Source organism: Anoplophora glabripennis, unplaced genomic scaffold (genome assembly GCF_000390285.2).
Source record: "Anoplophora glabripennis isolate ALB-LARVAE unplaced genomic scaffold, Agla_2.0 scaffold585, whole genome shotgun sequence".
NCBI classification, from domain to species: Eukaryota; Metazoa; Arthropoda; class Insecta; order Coleoptera; family Cerambycidae; genus Anoplophora; species Anoplophora glabripennis.
The window spans coordinates 9,041-28,926 of record NW_019416661.1 but is presented as its reverse complement, the minus strand read 5'-3'; the positions used below and the strand labels follow the sequence as shown (position 1 = coordinate 28,926).

The 19,886-nt window shown below is 29.4% G+C and overlaps 1 protein-coding gene across 1 annotated transcript in view; it reads left to right on the top strand.

Moving 5' to 3' along the window:
• The window catches only part of LOC108913163 (villin-like protein quail), a gene marked incomplete at its 3' end in the record, with an annotated part of 30,071 nt that overhangs the window by 1,272 nt on the left and 8,913 nt on the right, over window positions 1–19,886 (top strand). Inside the window, exon 2 of the mRNA XM_018718649.2 lies at window positions 16,899–16,997. Coding sequence (XP_018574165.1) covers window positions 16,899–16,997 — 99 coding nt within the window. The remainder of the gene's footprint in view (window positions 1–16,898; window positions 16,998–19,886) is intronic.

Genomic DNA, 19,886 nt, shown 5'->3' with positions numbered 1-19,886 from the left:
AAAAATCGTTATTCGTTTTCAAGAAAAAAACATTGAAATTACATTTTTGGAATTTTGTATTTTTACATTTAAAATTGTTTTATTTTAATTTATAGCATGTGTTAACCGCTGAAAAGATTTTCATACATCAAAACATTAATTATTATTAAACTGCAAAAAGGTTTCTATTTCAGATGATAAATGAAACGTAAAGAAGATTGAAGTTCTTAACATAATTTCCATTGCATTCCATTCCATTTTACCTTTTTGTTTGATATCATTTTATCGAAAATGTGTTATTGTGAAACTATTTTCAATTGTATCAAATTTCATATTCGGCTTACAATCAAAGTATAACTTTTACATTTATCTTTTTCATTATGGTTTATTCGTTAGTTGAAATAACTTTTCTTTATGGAAAACACAATGAATGTGCTAGAAAAACTGCTTAAATTTTCAATGAGTTGCATCCTGATCGCCAAACAAGTCGTGAGCCAGATTGTTAAGAAATTTCGAGAAACTGGGTCCGTAGCAAATCTTAAGAAAACCAATCCTCCTAACGAATTAATGGAAGTAGAAATTTTGGGCAAACTGACAATGAATCCACACCAATCCGTGCGATCGTTAGAGCGTACTACAGGGATCCCTAAGTTGAACGTTCATCGGATTTTGCAAAAACTTAAATGGCATCCGTACAAAATACATCTTGTGCATTGTTTGAACGAGGATGATCCGGATCGAAGAATACAATTTTGTGATATCATCAGAATTACAGAAAATCAAAATATACTTTACAATATCTGCATCAGTGATTTTATTAGGTAGCACTTTGACTGGAGTCAGCTATTTACGTCTGTTGGAAGATCATATTGATCCCATGATCACAGAAATTCTTGTGACGTTCCAACAAGACGGAACTCCACCCCATTTTGAGTGACGAGTTCGGGCTTATTTGGATCATAATTTTCCAGTACAATGGATAGGTAGGCGTGAGGCTATAGAATGGCCAGCTCGGTCTCTCGATTTGAGTCCAAACGACATTTTTCTCTGGGGACAGCTCAAATCAGTGGATTTTGCAAATCAACCCGACAATCAAATCAAGATTTAAGACAACGTATTGTAAACGAATGTCGGAATTTAACTCGAGAGGTTTTTGCAAATGTAAGGAGATGTTTCGTAGACAGGCTCCATATTTGCCAACAACTGGGTGCACATTTGAGCATCTATTATAAACCATTTTAAATGTAAAAATACAAAATTCCAATTTAATTTCAATGTTTTTTCCTTGAAAATGCTTAATAATTTTTTTATTTTGTTTACGGATTCAAAGTTAGTATCAAAAGAGCTTTAAAACGATATATCACAGGCTCTGTAATGCCATTTGAAATATCAAAGTTGATACCTCTATCTAAGAAGGGGTGGCAACTGTAAAATAAGTAGGTAATGATGTCACCCTCAAATTAGAAATCGACGCATTTTTGGAATTTTTTCAAAACTTCATATTAAATGAAACGTCTATTTGTAGTTTGTGTGATATTTTATATGAAATAGGTTGCTAAAAATAGTTTTCAACTTTTCTGCCACCCGGTAGGTACAGAAACTCTACACTTCAACAGTCTCGTTAGTTTTTAGCAATCACTATTTCATTATCTAGAATAATGTAGATCAGAAGAAGATTAGAGAAATTCAAAACATCAAACATCAAAATTGGTCAAAACTCGTCATGCTATGTTTTCTGGTAATATTCGTTACGGTTATTTGTAACAAAACAAAACATATTACCAGTTATAGCTAATTCAGAAGGTCAGTTAGACCGGATAAAATAATTTGAACATCCTGTTGTTTATCGGATTTTTAACTAATTTTCTGGCACAAATCTCTGATACAACCTACGCAGATTGATTTACCTACACAGCACAATCTTTTTAAGTACCTATATCGCTACATGTGTAAATATCTAAAGAATATGAAATCGTTTTTATCGTGATGCTTCGTATTTCAACGACCATCATCAACCTCATTTTAAATGCGCACCTAATATTTTCCTGCCATTGAAATCTTTATTTTATAGCGAATCCAATTATGTCCAGTATGTTTACATTTAATGACATTTCGACCTGAAGAATTCATAGTCAGTTTTATTTTTGGGATTTTAAGAAAATGTCAAAATGTATTTACGATTTCTCTCCGGTTATCATTATTTATTGAATTACGCAATTTTCCTTCAATTTATTCATTTTCCCTGACTCTGGCAGAGTCGGATTTTTCCGACTTCAGTGCATTAAAGAAAAAACCTGTGAGACTACCTTTTAACAGCCGCCATTTAGTCCCCTGTTGTTTTTTTTTTTGTAAAGTTAAATGCAGGCAATACAGGCTTGGAAAGTTTAAACTTTTTAAATTTTCTAAAGTTTACTATTTGAGGTTTCAACATTTTTGGAGCATACGTTTATGGCACATGGAGATATAGACAGCTCTACTGTGCCACTGCTCATCCTACCATCCACGTAATGAATTCATACCTGTATGTATGAATTATTTTAAAAGTAATTAAATTAAAAACTATGGGATTAATCATAAAATAGGTTCTGGTGAAACCTGAAATTTGAACAAATCATAACTATTTCCCAGGTATTTCTAATGAATTCTATATTACTTTTTGCAAAAAAATATAAGCTTTTAAATCGCATAAGAACATGAACATAGTGATTATAAATGATACGTGTCTATTTATCATACTTTTGCTGATGACACTTCTACATATTCAACCCTTTTGTGGGTTTACACAACATTATGAGTTTTATTGGTTTATGTTTTCTTTTTGGTTGTTTTTAAAGTGTTATTTTTAATTTCCAAATATGATAGTGAAACAGATAAATGGACTAGAATGTTATGTAAATGACCATGCCCATAGGTATACCTACATTCAAATGTTATGTGACTCAAATGCAAATTTGCAGTTATTATATCTGCCGATTTGTGAAAAAATGAACTTGGAATTGAAACAGTTTTCTCACTATAACTTGAGCAAACCAAACAATGCACTTAAGAAATATCCAAGTCGAGCTCTCTACGGTGGGGGCCGGTTGACGCCTGGTGGAATCAGGAGACTTATGAATCGGCGTCCGCATTCTACCTTCTCAGGTTGTCGCACTATTTTCACGTGTTCACGCTAGAGAGGCGACTCCTAGACTCCGAGGTTACCGAAGAACAGTGAACGGACAGTGAGTCGGTGACGAAGTTCTCAGAGTGTTTACCGTGCTCATCCAGATGAAGATGCAAGTATTTGACCTCCAGTTTGACGATTATGTAAATATTTTTCTGTTATTTTTTAAACGAAATATTTTGAGATTAAAAAATTTTGTAAGACCAATTTAAAAAATTTTAAAAATATTTTACAATAATTTTTTTAGAAGAAATATTTTAGTAACATTTGATATAAACTAAAAACTAAATGGATAAAGAGAATATATTTCTTCTGTTATATACTATTTACTACACATTTACAGATTTGTTAATTAAATATTTTTATTATTAGATCTTCAAAGTTAATTCAAATTAATTAAATAAAGTCATATAAATTGATACCAAACATTTAGGTATACTAAGGACAATTCCACAAAGAAGCTAATCATTAATAATTATTATCTAATATGTACATAGATAATTCATCTACAACAGTACTAATGAGAAAAATATATACTTGATATAATTATGGCAAATAAGTTTAAAGTATTTCCTTGTTTCTAATAGCTATAACGATTTGGTCAAAGACCCATATGACACTCACCAACTATAAACTAAACGTAAAATATATGGAATGATAGATGATGATAATAATAATTTGTAATGCTTCTTCAATATTCATTACTAAATATAATTCAATGTAGATACATATGTGCAAAATTTTTAAAAGCAAAAGCTTTTCTATTACATTTTAATATATTTAATGTCCTACTAGTATGTTATTTTCCAGTAATCATACTCAATCATAATCATATAATTACATTAAAAGGAGAATCACGTCCTGGGTCGTTATAAGTATCTATATATAACTTTATAGGGCAAATTTAAAAGCCATTGGTTTGGAATTAATGTAATTTAATCAAAGCAATTACAAGTAACATTTAACGTCGATGTAGATCAAATATTATAAAGCTATATGCGAAAAAAGTTAGGAATTAAGTAATAGACTAAACGTTGAACGTACCACGGGTGTTAAAAGATAATAATGCCGTTGACGTACATCTCTGGGGCTTTTCAATATATTGCTTATCTCGGTACATCATCACGGGTGTTAAAGGATAATCATGTCATCTACGTATATCTCTAGGGCTATATTGTTTATTTCGGTATATCATTACCTAAAAAATACCTTAGATATCAAAATTACTATGAGAAAGTAATGTGCCACGTTATGTGTCAGTTTTGTTACAATTTTGTAATTCTCTTCTCAAAAAATGAAAAAAACTTTGATTGTGTAATACAAAATGATGCTAGAACAATAGAAACTTATTTATTTTTAAATATTAAAATTCGTTTGTTTTTGTGGTAGTATCGATCGATTAACTTGCAGCTGACAGGAGGTAATTGAATATATTCGAATTACAATTGCAAAATTTAGATGATAAACAACTAATCCACAAACTATATGCCCGGACTTGCATTGAATTGCACCCTCATTATTTAATAAATTGCTAAGATCATGTGTCAACATAATCGCCAAATTTAGACCGGTTTCGAATTTGTGTTATACCTAATAACCATATAGTAAGAATTGTGAATGTAAAAGTAAAACCATAATATATTTATCTTATCATATTCATTCTTATTCATTGCCTTAAAATAAAACCAATAGCCTCAAAGTAGCCCTATTTCATCGCTACAACTTTCAGGGATGCTTTTTGAAATTACTTTATTAATATCGAATAATAACCGATATCTGAGTATTAATAGATATTGAATTATATTTAATATCTAAATTATATAAAACAATAATGCACAAAAAGGCGTTTAGTCCAGGCGGTATCTGTTTCGGGTTGTTTAAAACTTATATGATCGGAGATTTTTGCTTTAACGGCTTCTAAGTAACATCAGAAATGATAATAATTTTTCTATGCAAATAAAAAAAACGTGGGCTTAATTGTTATTGCAAAAAAGTATAAAAAAAAATAGCAAAAAAATTCATTTTTTGTTGGATTTCTCGTCGACAACATACCAACTATTCATTTTAGACAAAAATGGAAGAGGAAAATAGTTTTGTAATTAAATTTTGATCAAGATAGAGTTAGTTGCAATTCGAAAAAATAATTATTGTTATTGCAAAAATCGGAAAAATGATTTAAAATATTGCAAAAAATGCTAGTTTATTTGTCAATATTTTCAGACACTTGAATAATACCTAGGATCTTCATAATTTTCCAAATTAAACTTCTTAGTGCATAGAATCATCGCACCAAATTTCATCCAATTCGGTTCGATAGTTTTTACATAATACCTACTTGTTTAATTTTTTTTTAATTAAAAAATTTTCAAAATCAAAATTCTAAAAATTTAAAGCCTTTGAATACTTGAAAATTTCACCACAAAAAGAAGAGCTCTCAAGCTTTATAATGATTTTTGAAAAATTTAAATTGGACGATTAGGTGAGCCGTGGTGATTGTTTAAACATTTTCGCAATTTTCACGCTTATAAACAATTGCAATAATTTAATGTTTAGATCCTAGGTATTATTCAAGTGTCTGAAAAAAATTGACAAATAAACTAGCATTTTTTGCAATTTTTAAATGATTTTTGCAATAACAATAATTATTTTTTTGTTATTTTTTTATACTTTTTTGCAATAACAATTAAGCCCACGTTTTTTTTTATTGCATAGAAAAATTATCATTTCTGATGTTATTTAGAAGCCGTTAAAGCAAAAATCTCCGATCATATGCGTTATACCCAAGTATACCTGGACTATTTATATATTAAAGAAAACAATCATCGTGGGAAAATGTATAAAATTTTTATACATTTTATATAATCTAATTTATTAGTCAAAATATAGTTCAATTTCAAATATCTTCAAGATCTACATATTATGTAATTAATAATTTTTTTAAAAAGATCAAATTTTGTATAGAACCTATGAAATTTTCTTTTCAGAATTAATTAAAAATAATTCTTTGTTATTTCTAATAGGTATGCGCCAATGATCCGCACCTTAAAAAGGAAAAAAATAACTTAAACATAATAACAAAAACACATAAATTCCTGATTTTTTACACCTGTTTACCAAAGTACGCAGAGGTAATTATAATAACAATGAGTGACAGTGTATCAACAATAACAGAAACAGATCTTTCAAAAAAACACCGATACTAAATAAATTAACGGGAAAGCTACAAATCAAGGTTTGTGTGTGAAATCTTGCTTTTTAAATTACAATAGCATTTTTTTTAGTGGCAAGAATCCATATTTAAATTAACTTAAGGAATGGAACATAATTGTTGCTTAACAAATATTTAATCAAGGATATTTTTAAAATGCGTCCATTCGAAACCACTTCAAAATAGGCTGACATTAATATTGATTTTACATTTTCCTTTCTCTACTTAATGTCGGACTTTGTTGAATACCGTATAATTTGCACTCAAAAAATGCACGAATATTTGATTATAATTTGAAAATAATGGACTTCGACTTACCCTTAAGTTCTTTAAAATTTGTACGCATATGGAAAAAAAATCACAAAAATCTACACTTATGTAAACTTTTGTAAAATATTGATGAAAATGTGAAAAAATTTACAAATTGTAAATAATACGATCAAAATTGTAAAAATAATGTCGCATTTTTATATTTTTAAATAATATCGACATACGTAAGTCGTAACTCTGTATGGTGTCTTAGAAAAAGGTACCACAAATATGGAGGCTGATACATTAAAAAAAAGACAAATTTTTCGGTAAACCATAAGATTATCGTCATTTTTTTTAAATATAAGGCGGTAAAGAACATTTTTTAAAATCTGATTTCAGCCACTTCTTCTTTAAAAAACAGCACATGTATTAAAATTTGTTATATTCAGGTAAGTTTTCAAGAATGCTAAATGCTTTAGTGCTATTAGTTTTTAGCCTAGTACGGTCTCTAAATGTGACTTTTCCCACCGCTTTGGAAAAGAATTTTACTGACTGTTCCAAAGTCTACCAGTTTCTATTCCTTAATATACATGGTGCCCCAAAACCAATAGACCATATTTCACGGATAGCTTCCTTGGATGGAAATAAACAGGTTTGCATCAAGTTTACCTCAGTTTTTTTGCTTTAAAAATTTATTTGCATTCAAATTTTTCTTTATTCCTATTTTAACTAACATTGATATAACTTTTAACCAATCGATTTCCTGCAATGGTAACTTCATTTAAACAGCTTTATTTTCAATCAAGGATGCCACCCTTAAAGCCATTAATTTTAGGACACCCTGTATACATATTACCAAGTAGAAGCTGGTTAAATTTGGAACAGTCAGTTACATTTTTCTTAACAATACGATTTTAGCAACTTCAACAAGAGTACCTATATTCTATTAAAAATGAAATTTGACATTATAATATTAGGGTGTGCGTCGTAAAAAAACCTAACCTCAAAAAAGCTGTCGTAAAATGTCACTGGGTAACGTTGTAGATAACGACCTCTAGCAGATAGTCAAAAATTAATAATACTGACGAATTAAGGACCATCGAGACTTATGTTTGTACCAAGTAGACTCTTTTAGTTTGACTTAACATATTTAGGCAACCAGCAACAAAATGTCATCGTTGAAACTGTACAAATCGAATTTGACACTTGTTTACTATGTACATAGATACTATATAGAAATTAACATTTTCAAATTAACTTATTTTTACAAGGATTTAGTAGGTATTTAAGAACAGCGAACACGTGTTTCGTAAAATAGATACACTAATGTGCTTAAAGCTTACAAAAAAGATACCTATAAATATATTCTTAAATTTAAATAAAGTAAAAATTTAACATTAGCCGTATTATTCCTAATGCGCATGCTCTGGAAGAATAGCCTCATACGCAGGTGAGATCTTGTTGATATGCCATCGCTGTCATCATTAGCGTATTTTCTCTACTTTTGTTTAATCTTGGCATCTGAAATATTTATAATACTGCCAGAATATCGCGATATTTAAGGTCATGACAGAGAAGACATTTTTTTGGCATGTTTTTGTCCAAAGTACATAAGGTCGAAAATCGATCTATTAAAAATACTGAGAAATTCTTCATAACAATGTGTACCTACTATGGGGTTGCCTATTATTTGACATATGTGACGTCACTTCTAAAAAGGTCTATTTCAAGACATTAAAAAGTTTTTTAGAAAAAATACGGTTAAAATTTGATTTAAAAAATTATATTTGACGATATGCATCTCAAAAACAATATGTTTGTGGTATGAGACATTTTTTCAAAACACTGTATATATACACTTAATACAGATTGAGTCATATATTTGAACTATCTAAAGATAATAAATAATGAATTAAATTTTTTACGATCTTAAGAGTTTATTTAAGTTTAAATAACTCCACAATATGTAAAAAGTTGCAGAAATAGTTTGCAATTATTTCTTCAACAAAGTAATATCAAAGTAAACACTGAGTTATTTGGTTTTAAATTTTGTTATTATCAATTTTATTTAGTAAAATATTCTTCTCATTAAATGTAGTAATGATGTATAAGACTCGTATATTTTATGTTTCACATTTTTCAATTAACAGTCCTTTTGCTTTTGATCTTTCTCTTTGCAATGTTTTTCAAAAGAAACTTATTAATTTGTAATGTCAATATCCTTTAACACAGCTTTTTAAGTTGATTGTTAACAGTTTTGTTTAGTTTAATTTAGATGGTGTGAAGTTATCGCTTTATACATCTTTGTATTGTACCACTTCAAGCAGAAACTGAAATTGAAATACATGTTATTTTCTCAATTGTCTGTTTTTCTCTTTAAAAAGTAGGTACATTAACTTTATTTTCATACCTGATGGACTTTAGAAAGTCTTAAAAGCTTCTACCAAGTTACCAGTCGAAAACAATCCACCTGTTTTGCAGCATTAAGGCATGTAAAGTGTTCCACCTCCGATTTCTTATTCGAAAAATTATAAGCACTGCAATTTCTGCAGTACGTGTTATTTTTAGACGAAATTACCTGACACGCTTACCAATTCCTGTAGAAGAAACTAAGTTGTACTGGTTTTTAATGTATAATCGTGCCAACAATGCCACTTGATTTCTACCTTTCTACTGCAACTCTCGATTTAACTCTTTAATGTATAATTACGTTCATTTTACAGGCTCTTAATTTTTTCAGCCTGTCACAGCGGTTAAGCCAGATAATAACTAATGTGTTTTTTTTCGAGTTCATTTGTATTCAGAGACATATTGTTTCAACTGTGGGGAAAGATCAATAACAGATTAAAATGAACTTGTTCTGGGTTTCAGTTGTTAAACTTCATCGTTTATTCATTTCTTTATCATTTTTTAGCAAATATTAATCATTTTTGATCATACAATTTAATATTCTTCAAATGAGACTGTTGTATATTATTTTGAATATCAAATATCTTGGTAAGATAAAGAAACTATTCAATGGGAAGTCCGATAATAGAAAGAGGAAAAATTTGGATTATGTCATTAATTATTATTATCCGGAATTGTCAGTATTAGAAAGAAATAATAAGCTTATTTTGGAAATTGGATAGCCAATTATTATGTTAATAAATTTAAAATAAGCTTTTCACAACTTAAACAAATCTAAAATTACACTGAAACTATTCGTTTCACAAAAACTGTGAATAGAATTTCTATTACACATGCAATGTAGTAGGTATCCAGAGTCCATCAAAATAATCATTTTTGGATTTTTCATGATTAAGTGGAATTTGAATTATATTTAGCCGCAAAAAAGTTCTTTAAATTTCGTGAAAGAAATAATTTCAGTATATTAAATTCATTGTACTTGGGATAAGTTTCAATAAATTAAAAAATACATTATAACTCAAAAAATGCTCGTTAACATCTTCAATAGTTAAATATACTTTTCCGCAATATTCTGTGGCAGCAAAACTCTGAGGTTGGAAGATTTGTCAACAAATGCAGTGTTTTTTTGCTTTAGTTAGCAAAATCGTCAGTTCAAATTTTATAAATATGTCAAACGCTGTAATAACTTTGAAAAAATAATATACATTGTTCAAACTTCAGCAACCTACATCTTGAAAGCCAATATAGGCTACTGATTATAGGATTTTAAAAGGAACTATAAAGTTCAAGATATTTTATTACATGAATCGTTCAAATCGTCAATACAGATGAAAAAACCGCGGAGTGCTATTAAATTAAAGGGTGGAAATTGGAGGTAGGGGTGAAAAAGCACCCCTTTCAGTTTTTTAATTGCAGCTCAAAAACGAAGCAAAATTTCGGTAGGTATAGTTCTTAGGAAAAATTATTTAGAGAATTGAATTTTTTATTTTATAGCCAAAAGACTGTTTTGATTGGATATGATCTATTAGGCTATTTATAAAAACTCTGTTTAACGATAATAATCATTAAAAGACACTTTTTTTGTTTGTTTTGACAAAAATCAGTTTCCTAGTTTTACATTTCTATATAAACGTACAAATCTGGTGTATCTCAGATTATTATCATTATTATCGCAAACTTTAAAAATATATAATTGCCAATTAGCCTTGTTTTTAACATTTATTTAATTGTTACGATCATTAACAAAATAATGACGGATATTTTGTTGTTGTTTAAATTAAATTTTGACTATGCTCTGATATTTCACTTTATGAACTTTTATGATGTTTGGCCGTCTTTTTCTTGTACTACTTACTTTTTATTTATTCATAAAGTGATCTATTTGCATACTATTACTATACAGATAATCATAATAATTCCAGATACCCCACAATTTATAATTTAAACATTTATTTTTTGAGCGACTTAATATTAATGTCAGTCAACCCGTGTGGTTTACCTCTACATTATAAATAAACAAGATATTAATTCAAATCCACCAAACTGTGTCAGTCATTTATTTAATTTACAAGAAGCAATCAAATTAATTCATTTCGTTAAATTAATGAGAAGTACGGGATAACTGTTTCGCAATTACATTAATCGTTTGCAATTGATAATTAGGTACGGAAAATGTAAATTAGCAGACTTTATATTGTCTGAACAAAGTCGATATTATTAATAACATAAACAGGTGTAACCAGTCCTGTCATCAATGTGTACATAAATAAACGCGTGATTTTTCACTGAAAATAGGTTTACTTTTCCAAATGAGTGTGTGTGTGTGTATGTGCAATGTAAAATATTGTGAATAAAAGTCTATGACGTATTTGACTCATGGTAACTGAAATGTATTCAAGTTTTTGTTATATTTAGATAGTTGTATAGAATTGAATTAAATATAAGAATACATTTGTACTAATAGTATTTCCTAAGAATATAATTATTTAATGAATTATTTTCAGGAGTATTGTTATGCTGCCTGTTAACAAATCATTTTGCCTTTTGAAGAAAAAATTGATATGTCTCTAGAAATGTCACTTTTTACACTGTGTCGTAGAAGCGAGATACTGAAACTCAAAAAAATCCTTAAATAAACAAATTTTGTAATAAACTGACTGTCACATTTGATTGCATATGTAAAAGAAACTAGCAATAAACACTCAAACATGGATACACTACAATATATCAAGTCTTTCTACTCCTATTTTGTTACAATAACTACAAACCTATCTATATGATACATATTTTTTCACGCCTACTAATAATACGCTTTATGCAAATATTCCCGAAAAAGTATCATGTTTCATCATTAATTATACAGCTTTTTCATTACCTGCCTTTCCAAAATTAAATTCATTCTATAGTACAATCCGTACGATGTTTGTTTATAGGCATAGAACTCCAAGAAGACCTATGCGTCACTTTATTGGAATTAACCGCATTCGACTGCCGAGGCGTTCACCGTAGCAACTTACAGTGCATACTGTATTTTGCAATTACGAAGGCGTGTTCCTTCGATTCTTTTCTTGGAATCCTATCTTAACAAATATTGTACGGACTGTGTAGGTTAATACATGTAAAGCTTTTTTACTACTAGCAAAGTACGCAAATTTATTTATTTTTATTTATACCTACCTGTTTATTTATTTGTATACGTCGAACAGGCCTATGCCTAGCCGACGAAAACCCCGAGCTTTATTCATTTCAACAGCCGGAAAAAAATTATATATGTACACTTTTTATTTAGCGAGTAACTGAGATGAGTTAAAATTATGTGAAAGCATGTTGATTCTTCAACCAACTTTAATTCAAAAATCGCTATTGTGGTATGTATGATTCCAAGACTTTCAAATGACAACTCAAATATAAACGCTCCAATAATTTTATTAACCCATACATAATCCACAGCTAGAACAAAACCGATCCAGCTGATTATTTCAATTAAAAATTTTTAATGTGGAATTATAAAAAATCTGGTTCACCTAACCGAACAAGATACCACGTAAGATAAGATATAACTTAAGGAGCGTGAATGAATAACTGTATTGCACCTTGTGCCAGGTCTAATTAAAATCAGTAATTACCATAATCATTTAAAATTTGAGATTGGTTACTTATGTAGAAGGTAGATATCCTGTAATAATTTTCTGAAAATAATCAAAAACTGTTTTTCGTGTTATATCTACACATGTGTACCACTTCGTACCTCTTTAATTTCTGTGAATACATCTGACATTGTAATTAGAAGCACTTAATTTTCAGCATTTAGTGATATGACAAATGTAATTAATAATGTTACTATGTAAACTTTAAATACCGTACATTGTGAAATATTTATAAAGAAGGCATTGAATACATAATGATAACTATAGAAATAATATATTCTAAAAAAGACGTGTCTGAACTTGTCAGGTATTCCCAGAATAATAATACTGTTTAATATACAGGGTGATTCTCAAATGGTGACCAAAAATGAAACCTCGTTTTCTTTGGTGAATATTAAGGGGAGTCTTTGCTATAAAGTTTTTATCTAGAACGCTTCGTTAACAAGATACAAGTTGTTGAACTTCAAAAAATATTTTTAATTGTTTTAAATAATTGAAAAATAGTAAGTAAAATAATTTGAAATTGGGCGCTTGTATTTATGTAAACATTGTCCAAAATCTGGTGGCTATATTTTTCTAAATATTTTAGTACGCCACTGCTACTGTCTACGCTATGTTTTTCGAAAAGAGCCTGATTTTCGAGTAAAACTTAAAAACGAACTGGGAACACACTTCGATATTCGAATATAATGCTTTTTAAAATTGCACAGTGGGCTGCGACAGCAACTTTGACACTCTGAGCAGTTGCAAGAAAGAATAAATAATGCCTTTCATCAGATTCAGGCAACAATAAATTTCGAACAAATTACATTTTCGTTACTAAAAAGATGTCGGGCCTGTGTTGGTGGAAATGGAGGTATTTTCAGCATTTACTCAAAAGAATCATTAAAATGATGACTGTTTCTTTATTCGAATAAATAACCGTATGATTAGTATTAGTGCTTGTCATGTCATTTAACTAAAAGTGTTTTCAGTTCGTTTTTTTAAGTTTTCCTCGAAAATCAGGCTTTTTTCGAAAAACATAGAGTAGTAATTTGTAGAAAATTGAATTACGTATCCGGAAATATCATGGTTGTTACTGTAAAGCAGTGGCGTACTATTTTATTTAGAAAAATATGCCAGCAATACCATGTACCTTCGCCACTGGAGCATGTAAATTTTAGGAAAAGCCCTCATATTTTCTACAATGTTTACATAAATACTGGGCACATGTATTTCAAATTATTTCATTTACTAGTTTTTAAAATATTTTAAAAAATTAAAAATATTTTTTGAAGTTTAACACCCTGTATCTTTTTAACGAAGCGTCCTAGATAAAAACTTTATAGGAAAGACTCACCTTAAAATTCACCAAAGAATACGAGATTTCATTTTTGGTCACCATTTATGAATCCCCCNAAGGAGTCTTACCTATAAAGTTTTTATCTTCGTTAAAAAGATACAAGGTGTTAAACTTATTAAAATATTTTTAATTTTTTTAAATCACAGACCAACAAAATTTAACTTTTTTTGGAAGCAGACACTTGAATATATATTTCCGATGGATTTAGGTGCGCTGAATCCGAATCTGGCAGCAGAATTGCTTTATCACGTCAGGTTTTTGAGATATCCTAACCTAAAAGTGTAAAAAACACCGTTTTTTGTCATATTTGAGGTTATGTGGTAATGCCATCTATTCTTTTTCAAAAAAGTAATACATTGAATCTAAAAGTACAAGGCTCCCTCCTTCGAATGCCGTTGAGTTTGTTCAAATATATATATTTTTTCGTCGAGATATCACATGTTGAAATTTTTAAGTTTCTCTTTCTTAATATGCGAAAATCTACTAAGGATCCCTTAGACATCAAGCAGTCGTCGATTGCAATTCAGAAACTTCATACCAATACGGTTTGTGAGATTGGAGTTGGTGGGCTTGGGGTTTGTAAGCTTGGAATTTGTAGGTTCGGGTTTTGTAGGATTGGGGTTTGTGGGTTTAGGGAATGTGGGTTTGTGGATTTGGAGTATGTGAGTTTGAGTTCGTATGTATTGAATGTTTCTGAGTATGAAGTTTCTGAACTGCAATCAACTGTTTGACGTCTAAGTGATCCTTAGTAGATTTTCGCATACCTGTTAAGAAACTGATAAACTTAGAAATTTCAACATGTGATATCTCAACGAAAAAAAGATACTTGAGCAAACTCAACGGCATTCGAAAGAGGGAGCTTTGTACTTTTAAATTATATGTATTTTTTTTTAAACGAATAGATGGCATTACTACATAACCTCAAATATGACGTAAAAAAGTGTTTTTTGCACTTTTAGGTTAGGATATCTCAAAAAACTGATGTGATAGAGCAATTCTGCGGCCAGATTCGGATTCAGCGCACCAAAATCCTTCGAGATTGCATATTAGTGTATCTGCTTCTTGACCCTTGTTGACCTGTGAATTTAAGTTTCAGTTCGTTTTTTAAATTTTATTCGAAGATCAGGCTTTTTTCGAAAACATAAAAGCGTAGTAATTTGTAGAAAATTGAAAGACGAATCCGAAAATATCATGGTTGTTACCGTAAAGCAGTGGCGTACTGTTTTGTTTAGAAAAATATGCCACCGATACCCTGTATCTCCGCCACTGGAGCATGTAAATTTTAAAAAAGCCCTCAGATTAATAATATTTACATAAATACATGCGCCCAATTTCAAATTATTTCACTTATTACTAGTCCAGTCACTGAAGGCGAAAGTAAGGTAAAAGCTCCCAATTCTTTCGGATAGAATGGATTTTCCTGAAAATTTGCATACAAGCTCATCTGACCCCCCACTTCAAAAGTTATATTGTCTAGATGTGTGCTTTTTTCTATTTGGGGGTAAAAACTACCCTTGTACGAAAAAAATGCGAAAATCGCAGATTCACGTATTTTAAAGATTCAATTCATGTTCAAATATGTTGGATAAAGTTCCTTTCATGGTTTTTATTATAATTTATGAAATTTAATTACTTTTTAACCCTTAAAAATTCTTAAAAGCTATCCTTCCATGGCCAAAAAAATAGAAAAAAAGTTTTTAACAGTTTTAAATATTCTTTTGGTGCATTCACAATGTATTGCATTTCTTTTGTTATTCATTAGAAAGCTTACGACTATGTACAAAGTTGCAAAAATTGGAAAATTTTATTCAAAAGTAAATTAAATATTTTTTTAAATTTAGGCTTATAAAATCGTTCAAATCCCCAGAATCTACTGTTAATACATAGAAAAAGTAAACTGCAGAAGGAATACGTTTAATTTTTTTTCCGTCAAGTCATTAATTTTAATACCGATTTTTTTTTTTCAAAAATCAAGACAATCGTTTTATTTTGATTGTAACTTCATTAGTTTTCATGCTAACGATGTTTACTCAATTTGAAGGTCTTTTCAAGAACTATAAGTTTTCCTCGAAAAACCTTTAATTTTTCCGCTACAGGACGTTGAACGTTTCGATTATAGCTATCTTCGAAACTGACTTCAACTTCTGGGTGTCATAACTCGGGTTCTATGCCACATACAAAAATAAAAAAAGCAATCTCTGATTTAATTATCATTTTTGCTTATAATCATTTTTTTGATAAAACTTGAGTTTTATCAAAAACTAGTTTCTGAGATATTCGGGAAAAATGGCTCCAAAACATGCATTTTTGGGCTAAAAACGAATATATTTAGACGCAAATAACTCAAAAAGTATTGACTGTACAAGAATTCTTATAGAACATTTTTTGCTTAGAATTCGTCCCTCTATCGAATCGTGAGGTTATTTTTAATTAAAAAATTCCCACCCTTCAGAAGGGGTGACATCCACCCCTAGAGTAAAAGCAGACATCGGCACTATATAACTTTTGTTTCTTGGGCTATTCCCTAGCTACAGTTCAAATTTCACGTTCCATTCGAAAAAATTGGTAGCAAAAATGCTTCAGTGACTGGACTATACTAGTTCTTAAATTATTTAAAGAAATTAAAAATATTTTTTAAAGATTAACACCCTGTATCTTTTTAACGAAGCGTCCTAGATAAAAACTTTATGAGAAAGACTCACCTTAAAATTCACCAAAGAATACGAGATTTCATTTTTGGTCACCATTTATGAATTCCCCTGTATTTAATAATAATTATATGTATAATAACAATAATATTTAATTAAGCTGATTTGGTTATAATCATGATAGTCGTTGTGAATTCTGTTGTCATGTAAAATGAAAGTAATCAAACTAATATTATTTGATCTTTTACAGGATGATATATCGGCCAATGGTATTGCCAATGGGACCACTGATGTAGCATTTAGAAAAATTAACAAGAACTCCGCAGCTTTTTTGATATGGAAGATAGAGGTAAGTAAAATTTCTCTGAAAACTGAAAAATATTGAAATTTCGCAAAAACAGATATTCAATAATAAACTGAAAATTTCTAGAAAAGAAAAGTATTTAGTTTCTTGTTAAATTTCGCGAACTTTGATTCATGTTTTATCATGGCCCACGTTGTACAATATATCAAATTTTGCTTTCATGGAAAATAATTGGAACAAGAAGAAATAACGGAATTATTAATAAAGTGAATTAATGATCTATAACCAAAACATATTATATTTTACCAAGGAAGCATTTTTAAGCTTTCATGCCCATTCAACCGTGGATGATCCTTATTTGATGATATTTTGAAACACAAGAACAGATTCTGCAATATTCATGTAATGATTTCCTTTGAAAGACTTGCAGTAATTCTACTTTATAAAAATGTAATCTTTCTGTCATAAAATGTAAGGCAAATTTGAATTAACACCAATTTTATGAAACTGTTACCTTGTTTTATTTAGACTCATTTGTACACTGAAATTCTTGAAAGATTGTTCTTATTTGTCACATAATTGATTTATTCTCTGGAAAAAAAGAAATATCCCACATAAACAAAATAAACTATTACTAAATCTCTTAGCACACCAGGTAGCAGTTCAATATACCGGTGACTCATTGCTGACCTAATTTTGTTACTTTACTACCTATACCAGAAAGTAAAACTGATGATCAGAATTACCAATAACCACAGAAGCAACAGTTGTTTAATTAGAGGTGAATATAGTAAATTGAGAAAACAAAATTTAATTTGTTTTTGTAGTAAGCATAATTACAATATATAGCATATACAAGCATAATTATGTATATACATTGAGTTTATTTTATGTTTAATAAGTATCTATAAATTTTTAAAACGTATATTTTTTCTTAGAGTAAAATTTTTAAAATTTTTAGTACAATCTAGTTTATCATAGATGGGAATTTTATAATAAGAATTATTTAACTACGAATTAAAGACTGTAAAATATTTCTGTTTCATTATTTCACCCTGCCATGCATTACAAAAAACACAGTACATGTTGCTTTTCCACTTGAATCATTGCCATTGGTGAAAATTGAAAAAACTTTTTATTTTTTCAATTTCCGAAAAAGTCACTTGTTAAAAATTATGCTTGTATTATTGTACAAATATGTATTTTTAAATGAACTAGTACATACGGGGTGTCTTCTACAAAAAAATGTTAGTAGGTGATTTTATCCTTAGGACTCATTAATATGCTTATCAATATTTTCTCAGTATTTAGTATGCACCTAAGAGGTGTCTCCAGACAGTCAACTATAAGTATTAGCAAAAATTTCGGCATGTCATTGTGTTCTAAGGATAAAATCAACTACTGGGAGTCCCACAGGGCTCAATTTTGGGTCTTGTGTTATTTTTATTATATATCAATGATATTGACACTATTTCAACTCACTTTACTATGTATGCCGATGATACATCTTTGGTTTTGTCGGATAAAATATTAATGCAAGATTGTCATATTTTATTACATAATTTGAATAAATAGTTTTCCCAGAATTCGTTATATCTTAGTGTTGCTAAAACTCCATTTTCATGCGAGTAGTGCTATTAATTGTAAAAACTTAAGTTTTGATATTAATGGTTTTCCGTTGACTAGTAATGATAATACTTACGTACAATTTCTAGGTTTATACTTAGATGAAAACCTCAATTGGAAATATCACTCTTAAAGTCTAATATCTAAATTGTCATCTGTTTCGAAATATCAGAACAGTTTTTCATATAGAACACCTTTTTTGTCTATATTACACCCAGGTTGAGTCTCTCAACCACTTCACTTATTATTGAGTCTGTTTTTGGGGTAATTCGGTATTAGCATCAAATGTTTTGATTGCACAAGCGAGTTTTTAGATGTATAATTATTTTATATAGGTGTTCAGTCGTGTGAAGGTATATTTAAACAATATAAGGTCCTTATTGTTCCACGTATTTATATTTTTGAAATATGTGCCTATGTTTTTAGGAATAAAAGCAGATTTATTTTAAATGATAAATATGACACTGTCAATACGAGACAGAAAGATAATTTTCATTTACCACTTGCAAGATTAAACTTGACATCTGTTTCGCCTAACTTCATAGGACCTAGAATATTCAATTACTTGTCTGTTGAAATTAAGTATGCTGTCAGTGAACATCTATTTAAAAGTAAGTTGAAACAATTTTTAGTAAGTATTATTACCCTATTTGTGAATTTGTATCTGATGTTTTGTAGTGTTTCGTATTTATTATTTATTTAATCATTGTATATTGTATATTTTACTTTATTTGTTTTTGACTATTCCTATACATATGTATGACGTCAAAAGGAACATAAATTATTATTATTTAAAATATTGTCTCTAAAACAGACCTGTGTAGAAGCCACTGCGGCAGCTTAGTAGTTTATTACTTTAATACAATGATATTTAAATTAAAATTTAAAGAGAATATAAACCAGGTATGAGTAAAAAATTATTCAATATGTAGTATAACAACCCCGGGTTTGATCGAAAAAATAAACGTAGTTGTGGCCAGAAATATGTGATCGTCATAAGAAATACCTACGTTGTATACATCTATTTTTTTTATAGACCGGAAGGCGCTGGCTACTAACTTTAAAGAGGGGAAGTATGGTTTAATTTTATAAAACAAAAGCAGAGTCAATACACTTAAATTTATTATTTATATACAACAGTCTTCAAATTAAACATGCGACAAATAGAAAGAACAACAAAAACATTAACAACCATTTAACATAAAATGAGAGTGCCAGGCTCACCTAAAGCTCCTGTGGGGAAAGAGCATGGCAGAGAAACCCACGATCGTTGCTCTAACTACCCAAATATAAATACAAAACAACCGC